The sequence below is a fragment of the Halyomorpha halys genome, unplaced genomic scaffold (assembly GCF_000696795.3).
Source record: "Halyomorpha halys isolate HHAL.00 unplaced genomic scaffold, Hhal_1.1 Scaffold409.1, whole genome shotgun sequence".
Taxonomy (NCBI): Eukaryota; Metazoa; Arthropoda; class Insecta; order Hemiptera; family Pentatomidae; genus Halyomorpha; species Halyomorpha halys.
Window position 1 is genome coordinate 963,012 of NW_027115142.1, and position 23,150 is coordinate 986,161.

At 28.3% G+C, this 23,150-nt stretch overlaps 2 protein-coding genes and 1 long non-coding RNA gene across 3 annotated transcripts in view; 1 reads left to right on the forward strand and 2 right to left on the reverse strand.

Annotated features, from left to right (window-relative positions):
* Positions 1-5,178: 5,178 nt before the first annotated feature.
* On the reverse strand, positions 5,179-19,260 carry LOC106682357 (armadillo repeat-containing protein 1). Its single transcript, XM_014423159.3, has 6 exons — positions 19,081-19,260; positions 10,666-10,812; positions 10,379-10,545; positions 10,146-10,302; positions 8,925-9,116; positions 5,179-5,796 (listed from the first exon to the last, which is right to left on the reverse strand). The coding sequence occupies exons 2-6, from the start codon at positions 10,738-10,740 to the stop codon at positions 5,602-5,604; spliced, it is 786 nt and encodes a 261-aa protein (XP_014278645.1). The 5' UTR covers positions 10,741-10,812; positions 19,081-19,260; the 3' UTR covers positions 5,179-5,601.
* On the reverse strand, positions 14,326-15,304 carry CHOp24 (transmembrane p24 trafficking protein CHOp24). The gene has a single exon (XM_014423160.2). The coding sequence runs from the start codon at positions 15,216-15,218 to the stop codon at positions 14,619-14,621; it is 600 nt and encodes a 199-aa protein (XP_014278646.1). The 5' UTR covers positions 15,219-15,304; the 3' UTR covers positions 14,326-14,618.
* The window catches only part of LOC106682361 (uncharacterized), a 70,086-nt gene continuing 62,579 nt past the window's right edge, over positions 15,644-23,150 (forward strand). The window contains exons 1-2 of the long non-coding RNA XR_010844767.1: positions 15,644-15,816; positions 17,348-17,414. This is a non-coding gene — a long non-coding RNA (uncharacterized lncRNA). The remainder of the gene's footprint in view (positions 15,817-17,347; positions 17,415-23,150) is intronic.

A 23,150-nucleotide genomic window follows, 5' to 3' on the forward strand; every position in this document is an offset into this window, starting at 1 on the left:
CAGGCTAATTTGAGATGAATTGGGCAGTTTAGCTTGTTACTGATTTAATATTGGCCCAGCATAACCATGGGGTAAAATATAGTAACCTTCTTATTTAGCTTCCATCTTTAGTGCCTCTCAGACCTACCATCCCTATTTCTAGCTAGGTTCCTCGCTTGTCAGAGGTGCTTCCCCCTCGCACTACAGAGTCTCTCAATGGAGTCTAGATAGGACATCCAAGGGCGGTTTCTAGGTTTTCTGCCATCTGGTACATATTCCATGGTCTTTAGAGGGTCTCTGTGGTCGTCCATTCTAATATGGCCGAAACACTTTAGCTGACGAGTTTCCAGGAGCTCTTTCAGTGGGGCTATCTGCAGTTCCTGATGAAACCTTTCATTGCGACCTTGGTCCCTCTCTGTTTTTCCAATTGTCCTTCGCATAAATTTCATTTCGGCAGCGGAGATTCTGCACTCCTGTCAGTCTGTTAATATACAACTCTCCACTCCATACAAAATTATGGATAGATATACTGTCTTGAAGATGTGTAGCTTGACTTCTTTGCCTACTTCTGGTAGTTAACTGCATTTGTCTTGTTTATCCTGTTGGATATTTCTGCTTCTACTTTCCCAGATCCATCCATCAGTTTACCCAGGTATGTGAAGTCAGTCATCACTTGTAATTCTTCTCTATTACAGTACAAGTAGATATCTAACTCCTTTTTCGAACTTGTAAGATCTTACTTTGTAGTCAAGTTACATATTAGCTCTAAACATCCATTTCCTGTAATTATTATGTTCTCTTCCAAGATTCCAGGCCCACACATTCCGAGTTTCAGTTCAACCAAAATTATTTACTTATTTTTCGGTATTTTACAGTTTTAAATTATAAAAAATGTTTATTATGCAGATTGATTGACCTAAATCTAGCAATGTTAATATTTTTGCTTTATTGTGTGAAAACTAAACTATAGTTGTAAAATACGGAGAGCTGAAAAAACAAATTAAATTTTGAAAGATCATTGATTGTGTGTAATAATAAAAGGAAGATGGTTCAGGAGCAGAAGTTTTTTCTTTGACTGCACCCAGGCGTCTTCTATTCTTTTTATTCAAATTAAATTTGTTAGTTTATTTAAAAATAAAGTCTTTTACATTAAAGTGGGCCAAAAAAAATCTCTTATTGTGAGTTAGGAGGATAAAAAAATTTAATCAATTTATATCTTCAGGTCGTCCATGGGCTCTAAAAATGAAATTTTTACTCTAATAATTTGCAAAGATGTAAAGATAATACCTACAATCTCTTACTATTTAAACCTAATAAGAATTTTGGTAAAAAAAAAGAATGGTTCATCTCTGTAAGGTTCTTCCACTCCTGCAATTACTGTGGTAATTAACAAAATACTGAAAAAATCGATACAACAGTTATTGGGAGTTTTTACCTGAACTGTTGGGAGGGAGTTTTGATATTTTGTACTTTCATGTTTTTAGGGTACAACACAAATTTGAGGTTTGCTACATCAATTTTTTCTTGAAATATTAAAAAAACATTAAACTTTTCAGCTTTCAGTTTAAACTTTTCTTTCATGACATGAAAAAAAAAAAAATGTTTTTTCTTTAAACATTAACCTATTGTGGCTCTGACCAAATCACCTCCTTGCACAACTTTTGGTCTAGTAATAGTACTTCCTCACAAAGTATTGAACCCTCGACTATTCATGTGTTGTAGCGGATCACATTTATTTTTAAACAACAACCTACACTAAGTTAAATAAGAGTGAATTCTCTACATTTTTGTACTCTAATTTTTTTTTCATCAAATACATCGCTTAAGGGCTTTCTTAATCCTATGGGGTCCAGGAAGGAATCTCATTGGAATGTTTCAAAGAAGTCCTGAAATTTGCTATTTGTTTTTAAGGTGCTTATTATGAATTTTAACTTCAGAACCTTGAATTTATACTGGAAGTTTAAAAAAAATCAAACAAAAACAGTTATATATGTTTTGCTCAAAACTTGAAAGCTATGCATTATTTGAAAACCTTCTACTATATTAAATTAAACAAGAATAAATTACTTTAAATTCCAGAATAAAGGCATGTAAAAAAGGGAGGATGACTCTTACTAGAGATAGATGACAGAAATTCTGTCAAGATGGGCCCTTCCACTTCAACAATTTAATGTATGAAGAAGATTAAAACCAAGCTCCAAGACATTTATGGAACAAGTAATGAAGAAGGAATTGACTATCAAGAGAATGAAGATATTATAGGTGCTATCCTTTAACTGAAGAATAACAAGCTTCAGATGAAAATGGAATCTCTGCACAGCTCTTACAGCAACTCCATAGGGTTATTTATGGCTTAAAATTGGATATATGGGTTGACTGACAAATGAACTATCAGTGGAAGAAGGGATTAATCTGATCCCTCTTCCCTTTCATAAAAAAGGGAATATTTTAGAAAGCTTAAAATATTGATGTAATACCCTACTCCAATGTGCATACAAAGTTTTGTTAAATATGTTGTATCTGAAGTTGCTGCCTTGATGCAGAAAGAGAAATAAGAGAATGTCAGACAGATTTTGAAGAGGAAAATCCACGAGAGTTCAAATATTCAATATAATAGGATGATACTCTATATTATATTTATGATGATACTATGATTACTGTAGTAAACAAGGCAAATCCCTCAACCAAATGAAGCTGTTAAGCAGAGCCCGAGAGGAGTGGCTCTATTGAATAAAGGCTCCTCAACACTAGTAATGGCAAAAGAGGAAAATAAAGAAGAAAGGTGATACTCCAAAAGTCAACAATTCAAAACGAATACTCACTATCTTTTCATAAACTTTAAAGGCACGCATAATACTAATATCAAGAAGCTCTAACTCTATGAAGAATTATGAGAGCCGATTTTGAAAATTATCAGAACTGATTTGCTTCATCAAAATCACAAAGGAAGATGTTCAGTGTAAAGACAAAATACAGTCAAACTTGTCACCAGAATTTCACTTGAAGAGAAGACTGAAACCAGGAGATGCCCTACAGTGTTTTATATTTAACCTTGCTCTTGAAACATAATAAGCTTTGGAATTCAAACAACAGGGACCCCCTACAAGACTCATCCAACTTTCCTTTGCTGATGATATTGGCACAGTCGCTCTGTGCACTAAAGGAGTCTTTCCAGAATCTTATGGAAGCTGCTGCAGGCATGGGCCTCAGTACCAATAAAGAAGACAAAGAAAATCAGAGCTGGCCAGAGTAATGGGAATGCAGAAAAGAACATTTAGTTTTAGTTATAGGTTCATTCAGTTTTCTGAGCATTGACCAGTTGAAGTACTATGTGCCAATAGTTTGCTCTAAAAATAAGATTGGTGTAGAAAAAAGACTAAGATTGATGGTGGCCAATAGATGCTATTTTGGCTTAAGGAAGCATCTCAATAAGTCTTTCTTTCTCGATGGACTAAGTGCTCAATTTACAAAACACTTGTCAGACTGGTCCTTACTTATGGATCCGAAATTTGGACTTCAATAGCCAAGGAAGAAAAAAGAATTCCCATTTTCGAAAGAAAAATAGTTGGCACCATTAAACAAGGAAACCAGAGGGCAAGATGGTATAACAACAAAGTATACAAGCTCTTCAGTGAAGGTAAAGCAGTTCGGAGCATCAAGAGGAGAGGACTGAAGTTTGGATGACCAAATTCCTAAGAAGCTATTGGAGTGGAAAAGCTGTAGAGATAGAGGTAGACCAAAACTGAGGTGGGACAAAAGGGTTGTCTTGCTGAATATTTGGAATTCGAAAGTGGCCACACAGGTTTAAGCCACTGTGGCAAAGTTGAAGTTCATTATCAACACCCAAAAAATATAATAATGAATTTCAGGATGTCTCCAAAATATTCCACATAGTCCCCCTTTCTGGCACCCATTTCACTGGACTACATGAAATTGAAAGTGAATACTATTAAATGATCCATGGAACCCAAAAAATAATATGATACAAAAATTTTGGAGATTGACTATTTAGGTTAATGTTTTCAGAATGAAGAAAAACCTCTAAATTCATGTTCACTACTCTCATAAACATGAAAGGGTAAAATATTAACACTTTTAAGGTAAAAACTCCAATTGTCTTATCTACTGGATTTTTCTAGTATTTTGTTAAATTTAAAAATTATTGTAGAGATGGAAGAACCTTACAGATGTAAATCATTCTTTTATTAATTCTTAATAGATTCAAATAATAATTGACTAGAGGTATTAAATTTACATTGTTGTGAGTTATAGAACAGAGACATGAGTAAAAATTCATTCTTCAGAGCTTATGTACAGTCAGAAGATATAAATTGGTTTCATTTCTTCCCTCCTTTTTTTTAATATCCTTAATTCACCGCTTCACCAAAATATTACTATTGCAAAGAAAGGTTTTTCCAGCCACCCTATTGTACAAGGCCTTTATACTTTAACATAAACTAACCAATCATTGCATACCATTCTCTCAAATCAGAAGTCAACAAACAAAATTTATTTTAAATAGATTAACAAATTTAATTTGAATATAAATGACAATTAGAATGGAATTTTGAAGATTTTAAAATCCTTTATGATTTATCAATTTTATCACTTCCTTATCTTCTATTGGTTCATCTGGAAAATGTTTAGGGTCAAACATAAAGAAATTGAAAATGGATTAAATGTATTTGTATAAACGAAAACAAAATGATGAAGTTATGAAAAAAAAAAAAAGAAACGTATTTCTCAAATACTGGAGCTAAGTTGCAAATATGGGTGAGACAGCAACTCTTAAAGGTTTCGACCTTGCCAACTAGTAAAATAGGGGTGACAAGGCTGCATACTTGAGTTAATCTGCTTAGAGTTCCGACCTGGAGCTAGTACACTAAGCTGCTCAGGCTTAAGTACAAGTCCCAACTAGACAAGTGGCAATATACAACCCATGTTGATCCATTCCAAACAGTTCTGGATATGTATTAGGTTCAGGGGAACGGCTCCACCAGAAAAAACTATTTCTATAAAGAAGCTATAGGGAAAATGTATCATACTTTAAATAAATCCAAAACTGGCACAGTGATATTGTTGTTGAAGGAGTAGCATAACCCAAAAAATACATCTGCTCAAAATCAAATCATTCAATACAGTTTAGTAAAGCTTTTGATTTTTATTTGTAATCTGAAATTATTATAACAAAAAAATATATAAATCAATAACAGTACTTTAATTAATTAATCAAGGTATTTCATTCTATCTATTTAGTAACAAATTATCCAAATTCACTAATGTACAAAAAAGAAAATTGTCATGAAAGGATTAAGTAGCAATAGCTTCAAATCTTCACAAAACAAAGAAACAGACATAAGCCTCCAGTTTAATAGAGTGTTAACCAAATATTTTCTTTTAATAATCAATCATTAGTCAGGAATGTACAAAAGCTTACCTATATTATTAATAACTGAATGTATTTACAAAAATAGAACAAACAATGATAAAATATTACATTTTATTACAATGGTAAGTTAACAATTAATACACAGGTCGGTTTTAACTGCATGTTATAAAAATGCATTATAAAACTGTGTAAAAATAATCACAGATACTTTATGTCTAAGCAAATAATGCTAATCACCAATAAAATGAGTTCTGAAACAGGGAGGTAGCTGTATTAATGATTCCTGCAGCACTCGCTTTTATTCTTTCGAAGCCAAATAAACTGATGGCTTTCTCTTTAACTGGTGGTTCTTCTTCAGGCAGGTAAGCTGGGAGCAGATCTACTTCATCTACAGTAGCTTTAGTATCATCTGATACAGCGACTAGCATCTGAAAATTAAGAAAAAAATGTAGATTTTTATTAATGATAATTCAGCATGTATAAATATGGGTATGGACATATTAATTTGTTTTCTCTAAAAGAAACTAAATAGTAAAGTTCATAATAAAAATTATTTACATTAACCATCCCATACTAGATTATTACATATAATAAAACTTGTGAAAGTTTAAATGACAGTTACATTTTAGTTTGTCAATTAAATAAAATAATAAATCAATAGATAAATATTTCCTTTAAATTTTTCATTCATTTTTTTAATAGATATATTTTTTCACATTTCTTTTTAGTGTAATTTGTTCAATTACCTAGTAATACCTTTGCTAATCCTCCAATAGTAATGTTGGGCCTACTTTACCCGAGGACTTTTATTACATCATAGTTAACCAATATGTAATCAGTTTCTGGTTATCACCCACTCAATATATTTCTTTAAGCCAAAAACGTTTTCAAGAGATATTGACTGTTCTTAGATATTCTTTATTATTTGTCCAAAGTTTAACTTGGGCCCAATGGACATGGTTTACTGCATCTAGAATTGATGATACTCCTCTATGAGAAAGGTTACTTGATAAGGGGGATATACAGTTCATCCTGTCCCAGCCTCTGATTCAGCAAGTCTTCTTATTATTAGTAGAGTCAGTGATGGAGATAACTATCAAAATCGTTTTCCAGAGATATTGACTGTTCTTAGTTATTCTTTATTATTTGTGGACACAATATTACTATCAGCAGAAATGGCCTCTTTAACAATAAAGTTTTCAACTTACAACGGAAGGAAGATATCAAGTTAGTTTATCCTTTGTTTCATCAACAAAGTCAAGAAGACAAAGAATCGGAAAAGATATTGTCTGTTAGCGATGATGTTTATTCCAGTTGACCAGAATTCAGAAAGTGAAAAATTGGCAATAAATATGAGGCATGAGAGATGCCCTTTTTAAAAAGACTCTTAATCAGAATACTTTTTTAGGTCAAAATGCAACAAATATGTGTGATTAAAACTGCAGTCTTGATTGCAATGAAGAATTTTGAAATTAATGATATATATACCTGCAATTTGTAATTATTTTGACTTTTTCTTGAATTCATACTATCTAATATCAAAAAAACCTCTATTAAAAGCGGTGGGCTGCTGGGATTGGTCTTCCGGTTGAAACAAAACCGAAAAGGAACAAACAATGCTGGTACCTCATGGAGAATAATCATAGAAAGGCTTATCTCTAGTGCCAGTGTTAACCAGGATGCGATTAATCTACTCCTAGTTGAAACTAATTTATTCTCTTTTCAATAAATGATAATTTTTCATCTAATTAAATGAAATTATTTAATTAATTACTAGATTTCTTAATTACTTCTACTTCAAAATTTAAATAGACCTAATATTTATTTTTTTAAAACATATGCATTTCTCTTTTTATTCCCCAATAATTAAATATAGTACACTTCATTAGTATCATACTTTATTATTGGTATCTATATTAGTCTGTTCTTGCACCTTTAGAAAGAGTTAAAATACATCAGTTACACTCAACAACTCTATATTTATACTTAACTTATTTTTACCTCATTTCCAGCATGTTAAAATTTTGTTTGATAGGTACAAACATAAATGCAAATATTAATTAATTTCAGCATGTTTCTACTCTGATTATTTGTTCAAATGCAAAAGGAATACAAAACAAGAAATTGAATACGTAATCAGTAATCAAACAAAGTAATACGAACACTAAAAGTAAATAACAACCAGATTGGCACATTGACAAGTTACAAACTAATACCTTTTTTATCTTGTCCAACTGCCAAAATTCTTTTTGGTTTGACCTCATTAATGAAAATAAGTAAATTTCTAGTTATTTGAAACTAAAATGATTAAAGTAAGTATTATTTATAAATTTAAGCTGATTGGCTTACTGAACAAAATAACTTTTAATTAATGAATTTACCAGAACATAATTAGATACACATTTCATGTGTAAATATTCAATATCACAAAATTAATATTTATAGGCAAACCCCTGTATAATTGACAAAAATTAAATACTTATCATAACAAAGCTATGTACAGTTTAATTAAACATATAAAGACACTGATTGGCTTAACAGGAGAATGCTGACTCAAAAGTACCAGAGATTAAATCTTTATCCCTTCATTGATACAAAATAATTTTTCAACCACTCCAATTTTCTAAAACTATGTAGTTGAGAGTTTATATTAGCTCTATTACAAAGAAAGCCTGAAATACAAGCAGAATTGTAGAAATGGTACAACAAACAATACATGACATGTGAACAACACGGCTCATTGCTAATAACATTGATATTATAGAGCACATTCTTTTCTATTTGAATTTATTTAACTTCTAATAATACCAAACCATTAGCATAGCTGACCAACAGAATTCACCACTAAAATTTTTCCAATAAAAAATAAATAAAGAAAAATAAATCATAGTGTTAAATACATTGGACCGGCTGTAAAACAAATGGATAGAATTGAATATCAACATTCTGGTATTCAATAGAATAAATATACTATAAGGATATTTATGTCCTAGAAATCAATGTAACAATAGTGTAATACAGATTAATTTCAAAATTTGGTAGTTAGCATTGGTTTATATATTTTAAAACAAGTTGAAAATAGGGACGATTAGGATCGTTAGAACTATTTAAAATATTCTACAATACACCAAAAGGAGTCCACTGTACTGACATTTCTTTTATTTTCTCAGATTTTATTTTTTTGAAATGCCTGTATAATAAGCAACATGACTCATTCATGGGCATACAGTAAATTTTTACTGCCAAATAAGATTTTAATTTGAAGATTTTTATTGAAATTTAGAACTAAATTGACCATAACTAATAATCAACAAGGTCAATTAAAACAAAAATATTTGGATTAGGCTTGTTTATCTCTTGTTTACCATTACATAACTAACTACAATAAACATACTGAAAGTATTTAAAAATCTTAATTTTATGCTGATCAAAATTAGTTAACAATACTTATCAATAGTAGGAATAGAAATTCATCTGATTAATAAGAAGCAGAAATATAATTCATTTCCTAAATTTAATAAGTGAATATATATATATATCATAAATGACTTAATACCTCTTGGTTAAGCCTGTTCTTTACAACCAGGCGAGCTTGCAATTTCGTTTTCTCTGAAATGTAATTGACTACAATTTCAGGTGTAACTTTTTCAACAGCACGTACAGTACACCTCTGGTGTTCAACGTCTAACAGTACAGAAATAACACCTCTTATTCTAACAAGGGCACATTCTAAGTCAGTTCTTGTATCCTAAAAACAAACTTTAATTAATATCGAAAATATTTGCAAGATTCATAAATCTACCTACAGCTGAATACCACAAATATCTGAAAATAAGAACAATATTTATAAGAAACTTTTCACACTTGGACAGTTTTATATTTACAATCACCTTACATTTACCTATATCATAATCATAATTTGTGAATCCTAGTGGCAAATTAAGTGCAGTGTCACAGTCAATTGGATGTTTTTTTAAATAAAAAAAACTGTAATAAAATACTAATAATAATAAATCAAATATTCATTATATCTTTTTTATTAGAATCACTCTAACATAAAATAAACGGATATTTTGATTAATTTAATTTTATAGATTATACACATGATCCACAACAAAAGCTCAAATAACAATGAATGGAAGGAAGCAACGATTATTTGAACCTTGTATTTGACAAAGAGAATAACTCCATAAAATCAGTCTTTGTATTTTCAATATCAATTCTACAACAATTCTGCATTAATGAAATGGTTTAAAGTAAAGTATAAATGCAACCAAAATGCTATATTTTTTACACTTCTGCCACATTTTTCCAAAAGATAATGTTAAGAATTTTGCTACAGTTAATATTATAAAAGGTACTTTTCTGAATAGTTGAAATTAAAGATTAAGTAATTCAGTCAACTTGAGGGGTCATTTATAATTGATATTTAAATAGTATAAAGAAAGAATAATTACTATGACTAAATCTCCAAATAAACTAGTAAAATTACTATTATTTAAACTCCATTTACAATAAATGTATATAGTAAGAAGAGGGATAACATTAAGGAGCCAAGATGTTGATGTTTAATGCCTGATATTTTGTTTTCAATCCAAAATCTAATAATAAAACAAATAAAATAAAATAAACAATACATTTTCCGAAAGAAATGAAAAATACAGGTAAAAATTAAATTTTGAAAGAAAACTGCTCAATTAAATAACAAGCTATATCAGGATTCTAATAGCACATGAAATTAATTAAATATGAAGTTTAACCTGCATGTGATACATACCTTATTCAAACCAAAAACATGAAAAGAATAAACTTTTGATGATTTTTTCTTAATCTGTCCTTCGAATTTATTGACCGTCTGCTTGACATAAGAAGGATGTTCAAGTTTAGAGTGAATATCTTTAGCTAAATTGAGCAAAGAATTGTCCAGATCATTCCTACAGCATTCAACAACATTAAACCACTCAAACCCTATTTTAATTTATTAAAAGAGTTAAATGTACATATTTTTACCTGTCCTTAGTGGCTTTAAGTGCTTCGAGTACACCGAATGTGGTCCTTAAAGCGCTGTGAGTTTGAATATTTTTAACTAAAAATTCTATGGCTCTTAAAGATTCCTTAACTACTGCTGGATCTTTGTGGTCTAAACTATATGCTAAAAACTGAATAGCCGTTTTATCCTGAAATAAAAAACAAAAGGAACAAAGAATATACAATGAGTAATGTAAGAAAATACAACTACCTTCAGGCATTTCAAGAAAAGGTAAATAAATAATAAAGAAACTGGAAATCAAACAAACCTTAATCATTTGTAAATGTTTGCCTTCGTCGGAAGCCATTTCTTTGTAAGACAAAATTATTTCCTTTTCCGACATTATAGAAATTTCGGAATGATTGAACGAATTTCGCGAACACCTTCATCAAAACATTAACCTTTCATACTGAAACTGATCAGGCCACAATGAAACCTCTTGTTGTGTTACAAAAGACTGTTACGTGCTAGAAACAATGTTGTGTTTTCTTTCCTCAAGAAAGGGAAAAATGTATTCAATAAAACAGGAACAATAAAATTAAAGTAATACATTGATAAAAGAAAAAAATGTTAAAAAGGTACTAGTGTACAAAACAAGTTCAAGCAGCGGGAACTTCAAAATTCACTTATACACTATTATGTTGTAAGTTATTACAAGTTTTAACCTCCACTGAAAAAGTACCATTGACGGTTTTGTTTATTCTTTATGAGAGAGCGGAAGTCGATAGATGTGATCTAATTAAAGCAATAATAATAATATAGTAAGTAAACATTTTGAATTTCCCGCCGCTGGAGCTTTTGTTCACAAGTGCCATTGAAAAACTAATGGAATATTTTTTGGTAGAAAATTTTAACGTCTGTTAGTTAAAAAAACCCGCAGATTATTAATTATTGTTATTTTTTCAATTACTATTGTTTATTATTTCCAAGTAGAGATAAATTGAATACATCTTCATAATTGGCGGAACTATGGACCTAGGAAACATGGAATGGTCACCATTTTGTTTCATAATGAAATGGATTTTTTTTGTTTATAGAATCTTCACTATTCCTAATTTTCTTTAATGATATTTTATAAACTATTCATAGATGAATTTAGAAACAGGTCCATTAATTTGGAAGAATCAATCACTTTTCAATAATCAATAAAATTAGAGTATCACAGAAGAGTGGCAATATTTCCAATGTCACGGATTATTAGTAAAAGATACAATTAAACTATTGGTGTAATTAATTAATAAATTTCATTATTTAGAAGCGGATTGAACTACCTCTTACTTATGCACATCCCTGATACACACCAGTTTTATTTTATTACATAAAATAAGCTGATATGAGTTTGCAGATCTATTATTGGCTTACTGGATATAATCTCATGACCCCCCAGAAGGTATTAGTTATTTGTAGCAAAGTAAGAATAATGAGACTCATATCCTTAAGTTAATTTTGGTTAAATTAGGCTTTTAAGTCTTTATCGGTGTACCCAACAAGGCGGTTATGGGTTTGGAAAAAGTCCCAATTAGGTCACCATACATAGGTTTATTTTTCAGTAGAGCCCAACCAACTTAGTCATAAATGACAAAAACAATCTGAAAGAAAAAGACAATATCGGCTCCTGAATTTTCCATCAACTGCTAAATACTTGATAAATTCTTTCTGGTGACAAGATCTGAGTAAATTTTTAATTGGTTCAAATGAGAATTAAATAATAACTAAACTGTGAACTATATACAAGTAAGTTACCAATCGAGAGAACCTATATATAGTTCATTTTTCTATTTCAGTCACAGTATACATATCCAGTGTAGATATTTTTTATCTGTTACTATTCTGCTCGAGGCTAAAACTCCCTTCTCACTTTGAGGTACTTAAATAGTTTTCCATAACTCCCTAGCCCATTATTGAAATGTTCAGCAACATAACCCTACAGAGGAAACAATCATGCTGAAAGGTGATGAAGATACACTAGTAGGAAGGAGAAAAAAATATATTTTCCTTTATTCTCTTCTCGAATCTTATAAATTATTTCCAGGATGTGAAAGTTAAAGAAGTGTTAGAGTATTTTTATTGATGACAACTCCCAATTAAAATCTAGTATCAAAAGCTCAACAAAATTTATTCAAATAAGACAAAGTTTTACATATTACATTTCAAACAATATTATCAGTATAATATAAAAAGGGTGAGTCTAAAAATTTTTGGAAGTGTATATTTCATACTTTACCTGGTATATTTTTGTAGGAGAAAAACTACAATATTTTTATATTTCTGAACATTCCTGATAGCGTAATTAACGACTATTCCAATAAAAAATGCCCATTCAAATTAAGTACTACGGTACCTAATTTGTCTATTTTACAAAGAACCGAATCTATACCAATTTTTTTAATTATTAAGCTGGTTTCAAGGGGATAGCCGATAAATGGTAAATTGGTCACCACCAAGCCTCAACGAAAATTCTTAGTCAAGGGAGAGATAAATGTTTAATTAATCTAAATAACAAAAAAATTCTAATATTTAATTTGCTTTCAATATTCAGTATTAGGATCCCATAACTATTTTTAAGTTCAATAAAAAATTCAGGTTTTTTGGAGGTTAAAACAATTCCAATATTTAATTCTCATTCAATATTCAGTATTATAATCCCATTGCTTTTTAGGTTCAATAAAAAAATTCATTTTTTTAGGTTCAATAAAAAAATTAATTTTTTAGGTTAAAAATATTCTAAAATTTAATTCTTTCAATATTCAGTATTAGGATACCATAGCTTTTTTAAATTCAATATTGCACAGGATACAGTTTTTCCTAAACATTCTTTTCCCCAGTTATTGAGAGAGCAAGATTTTGTGAATTTATTTTAGCTAATATGAAAACTTATTTACATAATAAATTGTTATTATATTTGTTTTAGTAAATATGAAAACTGCTTTAATTAATAAATTGTTATTATATTTATTTTAGCAAATATGAAAACTGCTTTACTTAATAAATTGTTATTATAAACTATGTAATACTGCATTTCACAATTTTCAATTTGAGAGCATATACACATCTGTATGTCTTATAGTCCTTGATATTTTCCAAAATAGTTCAAAAAATGTTTTCTAATTAAAGTTTGATTTTTTCACTGAAACTCCAGTCTCAACTCTTAACAACTACCCTCAAATAAACTTGCAAGTTTCTAGTTAATCAATAGTGAAAGTATTTAATTGTTCGTTTTTATCATTCATTTACTAAGCTGAACTGTTCATGAGGTTAGGTTTACTATCAGTGTGTAGATAAGCACTATCACAGAAGGCATTTGTACAATGAGCTTATTCCAGCAGTTAGTATACATAGTACATCATGAAATCCTCTCCACAATATAGTAAATAGTGCCTCATAAAAAAAAACAAAATCATAACTATGTCAACCAGCAATACAATTATAAAAAATTTAAATAATTTATAATAAATAAACTTAGATAAATTACAAATACAAATGAAATATAGTTGTAATGAAAGTTATTAAATGGCTTAGACAATTGAAACCAAAAAATAAATAAAAGTTCAGAACTATTACAGTAGCCTAAAAATCATTTGACTTCTATGAATTCAAGTCAGTTAAGCAGCTTTCAATAATAATAACATAATAGTATGTAAATACAAAGTTATAAATGAAAGAACAACAATTTTAGAAATAAATTGACAGAAAAAAGTATTAAAATATAATGATAGAAAAGTTCAATAAAAATACTAACAATAGGTAATGGTATATGAAAATTTTAAAAGACAAGGATTCTTTATATAGTAAATTAAAGCAAAATTTTACAATATCACCTAGTCACACATGTTACTGTTTGCAAATAAACTTTCACATGTTAGTTACCAGAACATAGAGCATGATGATAAAGGAGATAATTTATTGATAAAAAGTGATACAAATAAAATATCTGGTGTAGTTAACCGTTTATTATAAAACATAAATCAGAAATACCAAATGAGAAAGTGTGCTACATTGATACACTATTATATATTATACAATTATATACCAATTACACTTAAAATTTTGTTTAAGATTTAATTGATAATGAAAAATGTACAAAAGTTATAGTCAATACATGTAATTTCTGATAAGATTTACCAGTCCTTGCATGGCTTTTGCCGAGTCGCTTTCATTACGATTTATTAACTGTACACTTAAAATTAGCGGTGAAATAAATACTGTACAAAAACCACTTAACTACACCACTCTTCTAACTTCAAAAAATCGCTTTAAATAATAAACTTGACCGACAGTCATTGTAATAAGAACAACTGCTTCAAAAATAGACCAGGTTACAACTCTACTGTTAGTTGCCTCATTTATACCATGGTGAATACGATCACGAACACTCATGTATTCTTGCTCATGCTTAACACCAGTTAGTGCAGCTGATAAGTCCTTAATCATTTGTTCCATTTTGTTATGATCAGCATCATTTTTATTTTCACTTGATGGAGCCTCACCAACCTCCATATTGAACATGACAACTTTTGGAGTCATAGTAGACATTTGGTTACTAAAGCAGTATGTGTATACACCAGATGCATGTGCTGAAAAAGTATATTTTCCACTAGTTTCTCTTAATCCTTGATGAATTATGCTGTCATCTGGACCAATAATTTTGACGTCTATATCCAAGAAGCCTCCTTCTGAAATCTCAAACATTAAACCAAGCTTAGTACCTTGTTCTACTTTCTCAAAGAAACATTCTTCAGAATGGGCATCAACTGTAACGAAATATGCTGTGGAAAAACTAACACACGCTAACAGGAGAAATATATTTACAATGAAATGCATGGTAGAAAAAAAACTAAACTACAACTAAATATTTCACATGAAGATACTTTATGAAGATGTGGCATGGGGAGGCTATAAGAAATAAAGGTTATATTGAAATACAATAAAATGACAAAGTTATATATAATAAAGAATGAAATCTTAAAATTAATATTTTATGATAATGATATGTGTATTTTAAAATAATAAATCAAAAATGTAACGATCAGACATTGGTTGTCATTTTCATTGGAAGCAATTTGTATGGTAAATTGTTCAAAAGTAAAAATATCGAGTAAAACTTTATGCTTTTATATTCTTATAGGTAAAATATTAAAGGTTCTAAATTTATGCTAGACTATGCATAATTATGTCTTTAAATGTATTCCTTGATGTTTTAGTTATTAAGTAAGCAGTGATATGCCATTTCCAAAAAGTACTCAAATCATATGATTTGAATTGATTTTGCAAGGTTTTTTGAATTAAGAACTCTATTTTATTTTAATGTCTATGTTTGGACGATTATTAATGTTACCGACAAAATCACTCATTAGTAGTATATAGTAATTGTCGAAAGTCAATTATTCTTTCTTAAAATTAAATATCAATTACTTCAAAGGTATTAACTTTCAATATCTGTACTAACAAGATAAAACAAGTAATTTTAATAATTAGAAGTTAGTTGCTTTAAATATGTGTTGATAAAGTCCATTAAAATTTCTTTTCAGGAAAATTTTTTTTATAAAAAACTTACTTATATTAAATAAATATGTGCATGTAAATCTTAAAATAGTCTTTCTAAAACATAAATTACTATATGAATGGAATGTGGTCCATTCATCTATACACATTTGTCAATCAACACTATACACCCGGTCAATCAATAATCTTCCAATATTTTTATATTTCCAAATTACTATATTTTTATATCAGATTTTTTTTAGAATGTATATTTATATTCATAGAAGGCTGATACTGAATTTTTCGATTTTTCTTTTTTTGGTAATATAATGGTTTCCAAAATTTTGGAATTGCAATAACCATATTTTTTTCTGATTTCTTATTTTTTTTATACACAGTTTATACAGATTACAAAATAGCTCTCATGATTATTCATGAGAGCTATATTGTAATCATCATATAATCGTGAGCTATTTTGTATAGCTTCTAGCAAAAAGATTTTAAAAGTACTTTTTTAATTTCTATTAAATTAACTTTTTAATATTTTATATTATTTATTACGTTTCAGATTTTACAGAAATTTTACTTTGAAAAAATAATGAATACTTTACATTAATTCAGCAATCTGTAACAAAAAGATATTTTGTATTCCTAATTTGAAATGTTTTATTGATTTTTAAATTCAATACATACATTTATGGGGACAGTAATTTTCTTTCATTACAAAAATGCTGATTAAATACTGAACTATAAATTTTTAACCATTTATTATCAAAAAATAAATGAATAAAAATGAAAACAAAATTAAAAGTTAATTTTATAATTACAGTTTATTAAATATTTAGAATAAAGAATATAAAGTTATTTATTATTGAATACAATCTTAATTGAATAATACTAAAGTATATTTGTATTATACGATCCATTCAAGTTCTTTTATCTTCAGACTTTTGTAAAAAAAAAAATCTTAAAGTTTTATAAATATTTCATTTTCACCTGAGGATATTTATAATTTGCAATATTTCATTAATGCATAATGTTAATATTTATATATTTTGTCATTGAATATAAAAAATTAATTAATGATGAGAAATTATTTGGTGTGCGAATTAAATCTGTTTATTAACCTTAATTGAGACTGAGATAACATATTTTGGTTCATGAGATTTTTGGTAGCTGAAAGATATTTATTGTGAATTGATACAATGTTAGTGAATGAAATCATAGGGACTTAAAGGAACTTATAAAGTTGGTCTATTGAATGTGCTTCTGAAGCTGCTAGACTAATAGAAAAAGATTTTTTTGTCGTCATTTTGTTAATATTTAAATCCTTACTGTGAGTAGTAACTGTTACAAAAACTTTTGTTGTTTGGCATTCAATAAACTATACTTTGTAAACTTCTTATGTTTTTGCTTTTATGTTATAAGAAAATCCTTAAGACTACAAATCAAGTTTGTGTTTTTTTCAGCTGTGAGATACCTTCTCAATTGTTGAAAAGTGAAGTAGCTAAAACAGAGTAACTTAAAGTACATAAGGTAAACAAATTACAGAACTCTATAATATGTTACAAATATCGTGGATTGTTATTTATTTTTACCACTGAAGTGTATTTTATTTTATATTACTATTAAAGTATATTTTAAATTTATTCTATATACACATTTATCATACTTAGGTTCTTTTTGATAAATAATTAAGTATTTTCAATCATATTGTAACATGACTATATAAGCAAAATGGTTCTGGTGTCAAAAGACTGTCTTAAACTTTTTTGAAAAAGACCAGTATTTTAGTGTCTGGGTTTGGCAAAATTCCTTTAAAAGTTACTAAAGGCTAGATGATGTTTTATTTTCAACTTTTAATTTGCAAATTAAACTTCAAGCTATGGATTGCAACAGGAAACACCTTTTTTGCATTTTTTAGGGCTCATCTCACAACATAAGGAGACTGCAATTTGTATACATATCTTACAGTTTGATGATAATTTTTCACAAATGCCTAACTTTGTACATCAACATGATATCAAGAAAATTTGGGAAACAATTGGTTACAGTATGGATGGAATTTCCTCAGTGACTCAAAAATAGCTTGTGTTAAGAAATTAAATTAACATTTAGTCTTATTTGGACTAGTTCTTAATACATATATTGTGGTGTTTGGGATAAGGCATTAGTCCACGATTCAAAGTCATGGATGATAGTGCTGTACCTCACAGAGCTAGACTTATAAGTATTTATTTACAAGATCAAGAAATTGTAGATTTTAATTGTTCTGCTAGCTCAACAGTTATATATCCCATTCAAATATATGGACAATGACAATTCAGTGAAAGACATCAAAGTAGAGCATTCTTTCAAAGACTCTAATTAGCAAGCAGAGAATTCTACAAAACAGCATCATTGATAAAACTTGTTCATTATAAATATGTAAAAATAAATTTCCTTATAGAGATTAACATCATAAAAGAGAAACTAAGATATAGTCATTTTCAATAGATTGTCATACTGAGATAGAAGAGTGGATTGCTTTGTTAAAACAAATGCAACATTGAACAAAACATCAATACCTCCATGGGACCTTAGGCAGGGAAAAATTTAACATGGATTTGCATCTTTGTCTAATATTCTTGTAGATGGTTTGTCTAATTCAAATTAATCTCATGATGTCATCAGAAGAATTATAAGGAGTTAAGTAAAAAATGATTTATGTTCAGCCTTATAAAAATAACTAAATAGCTACTTGAAAAATATTTATTGGTGATGTACATCGCATTACATGAAAGTTGTGCTGGTTTACTTAACATATACTATTTGGCTGGCCTGATCTTTATCAGGGATATAATGTTTCAGATTAAAAATGATAATTATTTTTTTATTTAGCATTCATCAACAAATTATAAAACATCATTGACAAATTATCTTGTGTCCAAAGTATTATTATTTTAATTATTTTGAATATCATTAAAAAAATTCAAATAAACACATTGTAAGCTTTCTAAAATGTATATCGTTCAATCAAAGATGTTTAAACTCTTTAAATGTATCATACTTTATTATTATGGCACACGATTGATCAATTCATTTTCTAAGTATATTATTTAGATGCCTATTTTTTTATTTTTTGTTTGATTCTTTTTTTGTTTAATTCTTTAATATTTAAAAAAAAAATTTGCTTTTATAAATCACTTAATTTGGATCTTACCCTTTTGTTTGAATGGTGCTGTAGGTCTTACTGGCTTATATCTGGTGCTTGTTAATTTCAGAGTTAATTCCACCTAATGTAACATATTACTTATCCTTTGATTTATCTATTATTTGTATTAATATTTCAACTAATGAAATATCCTCTATGATATAGGTTGGTTCAAATACTATTGTTTGTTAACCATCTGTACTTCAATATAATTCTCATTAAATTTTTATAAAATGTACTCATATGTTTCATTTTAGTCTTTTAAAGTAATTTATCATTCTCTGGGATCTATAAGTTTTAAAGCTATGTTTAAAAGCCCTTTGAAGTTCATTTTCAACCACTTAATACTCCAGCAGATCCAGGAATGAAATATTAAAACTGATTTGATAATATAAAAATAAGAAGATAATGAAAAGTTCTCAACTTAACTATTAAAATATTTACTAATTAAGATTTTATGAACAACAGAAAATGAATTGTATTCCATTTTGCAGTACAATTACTTTGATAGTTATTGTTTTTGAAAAATCAAAAGATAGCCACTAGATAGCCACTACCATTTCAAATTGCATTCAGAACCACCAGCTTCACATTATAAACTAGACCTGTTTATATTTATTAGAATGTTTCTATTAACAACATTTGTTGACCAGTATGTTTTATGCCTAAAAATCAACCAGCTTGAAAAGTCAAACTTCGTTAATGAAAACCAGTGGTTCCTAACCTTTTTGTGGTGGCGGAACCCTTTTGGTATTAGTAGGAAAATGGTAGAACCCTTATAGTAGAAGTAGGTAAATGCTAGGAGTTCTGCCATTATTATCATTTGAAACAAGTAGATCATCAAATGCCATATTTTATTGGAGAATGGAGTTGATGACTAGTAGATTTAATTATTAAAATATATAATAAATTAGTTTTTATTAACAACATAAAATTAAACAAATTTATTTTACTATATTTTTATTTTGGAGAACAGTTCTTTAGTGTATAAGTATCTATGATTCATTCTTGCATGAACTATTCTTATTCACTAGACCACCTTATCTCTTTAAGTGTTACAATTTGAGATGCTCTGAAGAACTTTTGCTCCCCATTAATTTGCTTACTTGTTTTTTCATAATTGTTTTCCATGTTCTTACAAATGAGTTTTATTTTAAATTTTATAATAGAATATATCACACTCTCAACTAAATACTAACATAACTCAAAAATGTAACCTTTGGGAAATTGAATTTAAACAATTTTTTTTTATATTAAAAAACTTTTTTCTTAACGTGAAGTGAAGAATACATTGTTATGGATCAACATCTTATAGTGTAATTGAATAGTTATAAAAAAATACTGGAAATCCATTTAACTTCAACATTTATGATTTCAGATGTTGGTATTAAACTTAGAGTGAGATATAAACGTCAAGTTCAGCACGACAAAGCAGAAAACATTTTGAAACATATTACATTACTTAGATTGGTAATTAGAGACTGCACTTTTGTGCTATTGCATCTTTTGTTATCTAGCTCTAAATTCCATCAAACCTAAATAGAAATTTGAATAATGAAAAAGGATTCCAATAACACTAATTTTATTTTATACCATGTTTGCACATTGCACATTTTGCAGTTTTTCCACAATTTAACATGTTTTCAGTTTTTTATTTGTACTTTTTACTCTTTTTGGGCTATATTGTGAAATATTAGGGGAATATCGTTTGGAAAAATATTTTTGAATACTCCTTGGCTTGCATATTTTTCTAAAACTTAAGTTTTAAAAAAATTAAGTTAGAAAAATTCAATTCTAGCTCAATTGGAATATAAAATTACTTAGCCAAATTATCTTCCTCATAGTTCTTCAATCTTGGACAAAATTTTAGGTTTTTAAACACAATAATTGTTTTTATATGTTTGCATAAATGTCAAGAGAATTTAGCGAGTTTAATTTGATTTAAACAATGTTAGGTAAGATTTCCATGTATTTATTATTATAAATAAATCAATAATAAAGTTGATGATTATTGCAGAATTACTACATGATTTTGGATTTTTTACTGCCTTCTTTTAGATGTTTTACTTTACAAAAATCTGGTTATTAGTTACAGCCCTACGAACTGGCACTTGTGCACATGCACATGCATTTCGATGGGTTACTCATTTGTTTCATTAAACTTTTACAAAAAATAAAAAATAATTAAAAATTAAAAAACAAACTTATTTATTACAGGTAGTTTCAATGATGTTTGTATCTCTGATAATGGAATAACTTTTCAGTTACTAAATAATATGTAAATACAACTAAAATTTTATTTGACAAATAGCATTGTAAACATCGATTTTTAAAAAGTTTTTTGGCATTGAATTCAATAAATTAATGTATTTATCATTAACATGTATCAAATTTTTACAATTTTTGTTTTTCAACAATGTTGATTATCTAAAGTGATTCTCAAGTGTTCATATAAATAATTGTAAAGTTTTTAATTCATGATGGCATTAAAAATTAATGAAATTTTTTGAGAGTAAATTATATTCACAACTTTAACGATAATATATTAGTAATATCTGTTGAAAAATCTTAATCTATATATATTTTTTTACGGAAAAATAAGTATTGAAAAAAAGTAGAAAATAATCCTTTAAATATCTTTAATTATTGTATTCAACTTTTCAAATATAAATGTTTGAAAATTGAGCCAATAATTTTGGTTGTATTTTGTGAAAATGTATTCCAAATGTGCCTGTATGGTTATGAAATTTAATAGATTATGTTTGTATCTCATAATTGTTTGAATCTGGAAGTTCATTGTCCAGGTGCATAAATTATCATTCTAGGATTTTATTTTAAAATTCAAACTTTGTAGTTTAGGATTTTTTTTTCTATGAATTAGCATTTGTCTTAATGGGTTTTAGTATGTAGGTAGAGGCATTAATATTGCACCAAAGTTTCAATTCTCAATGTATTTTTAAAAGACAATACATATTCAATTAATGAGGTGAAGATAGTTGACCATAGATATATAAGAGGAGAAGATGGTTGGAAGTGTGGTCAGCAGAAAAACATAAATAACTAAAAGATTATTTATTTGTGCCGACGTTTCGACCTGATTTTCAGGTCTTCATCAGGGAGTTATAGGCAGATATTCTGGCTAAACTGTAAGTTAGTCTGTTGAGGTGAAGATAGTTGACCATAGATAAATAAGAGGAGAAGATGGTCAGGAGGAGGGGGGGGGGTAGTTAACAGAAGAATACAAGAATACAAATAAACAAAAGATTATTTATTTGTATCAATTGATTTTCAGGTCTTCATTAGGAAGTTATAGGCAGATATTCTGGCTAAACTGTAAGTTCAGCACAAATAAAGCCATTCTGCATTTAAAACAAATATCAATTGTTGAGATTGGTCATGAATTTGTTGGGTTTGCTTTGTAATATAAGTATTATTCCCATAATAGGTGCTATAGGGTTAACTGCCTGGATCATCTTCGTGAAGCATTGTATTTGTTAATAAATATTTCATATCTTGGGAAGAATAAGATATTTGAACAAATTAACATCTTACACAAACCAGCAAGACCAATTTTGAAAACAATTTTGAGGGGTACACACAGTGGTAAATAACATTGAAGAAACTATTGCAATATTCGAGTTCTTCCAAAATCTAAAAAAAAAAATTAAGCTGTTGAAAAATTAAAATTAATAAATAAGTTCAATATTATTTCAAATATGTATATTATTATTCATATAAATTATCACTTAACACCCCTCAAGTGCAGTGGTTCCCAAACTGGGTATCACAAATGGATGCTTCTTTCTCAAAATACTACAACAAAAATAAAAGAAAAGAAAAAAAATTAAAATAACAAATAACAAACGTTGGAAAATAAATAGTTGTAAACTATTTTTGTTTCACTTTTGACCGCAACCCTGACCATCTTCTTATATATAAAATAACAAATATTTAGAGCATTGGGCCTAGTGATAGTGGTTGTTCATTATTAAGTTGGATTTTCAATAATGAATTTATTTAACCAACCAAAAAAATAAATAAGGACTAATATCCCATAAACTTTTGAGGTTTTATATTTC

Bases quoted from the DNA above. Each gene is read 5' to 3' on its own strand.
- LOC106682357 (XM_014423159.3), bottom strand. From the start codon at position 10,740: ATGTCGGAAAAGGAAATAATTTTGTCTTACAAAGAAATGGCTTCCGAC. The intron at 10,303-10,378 runs GTAAAAATATGT...TGAATGCTGTAG, and splicing joins CTTAAAGCCACTAAGGACAG to GAATGATCTGGACAATTCTT. The intron at 9,117-10,145 runs GTATGTATCACA...GTTTGTTTTTAG, and splicing joins ATGTTTTTGGTTTGAATAAG to GATACAAGAACTGACTTAGA.
- CHOp24 (XM_014423160.2), bottom strand. From the start codon at position 15,218: ATGCATTTCATTGTAAATATATTTCTCCTGTTAGCGTGTGTTAGTTTT.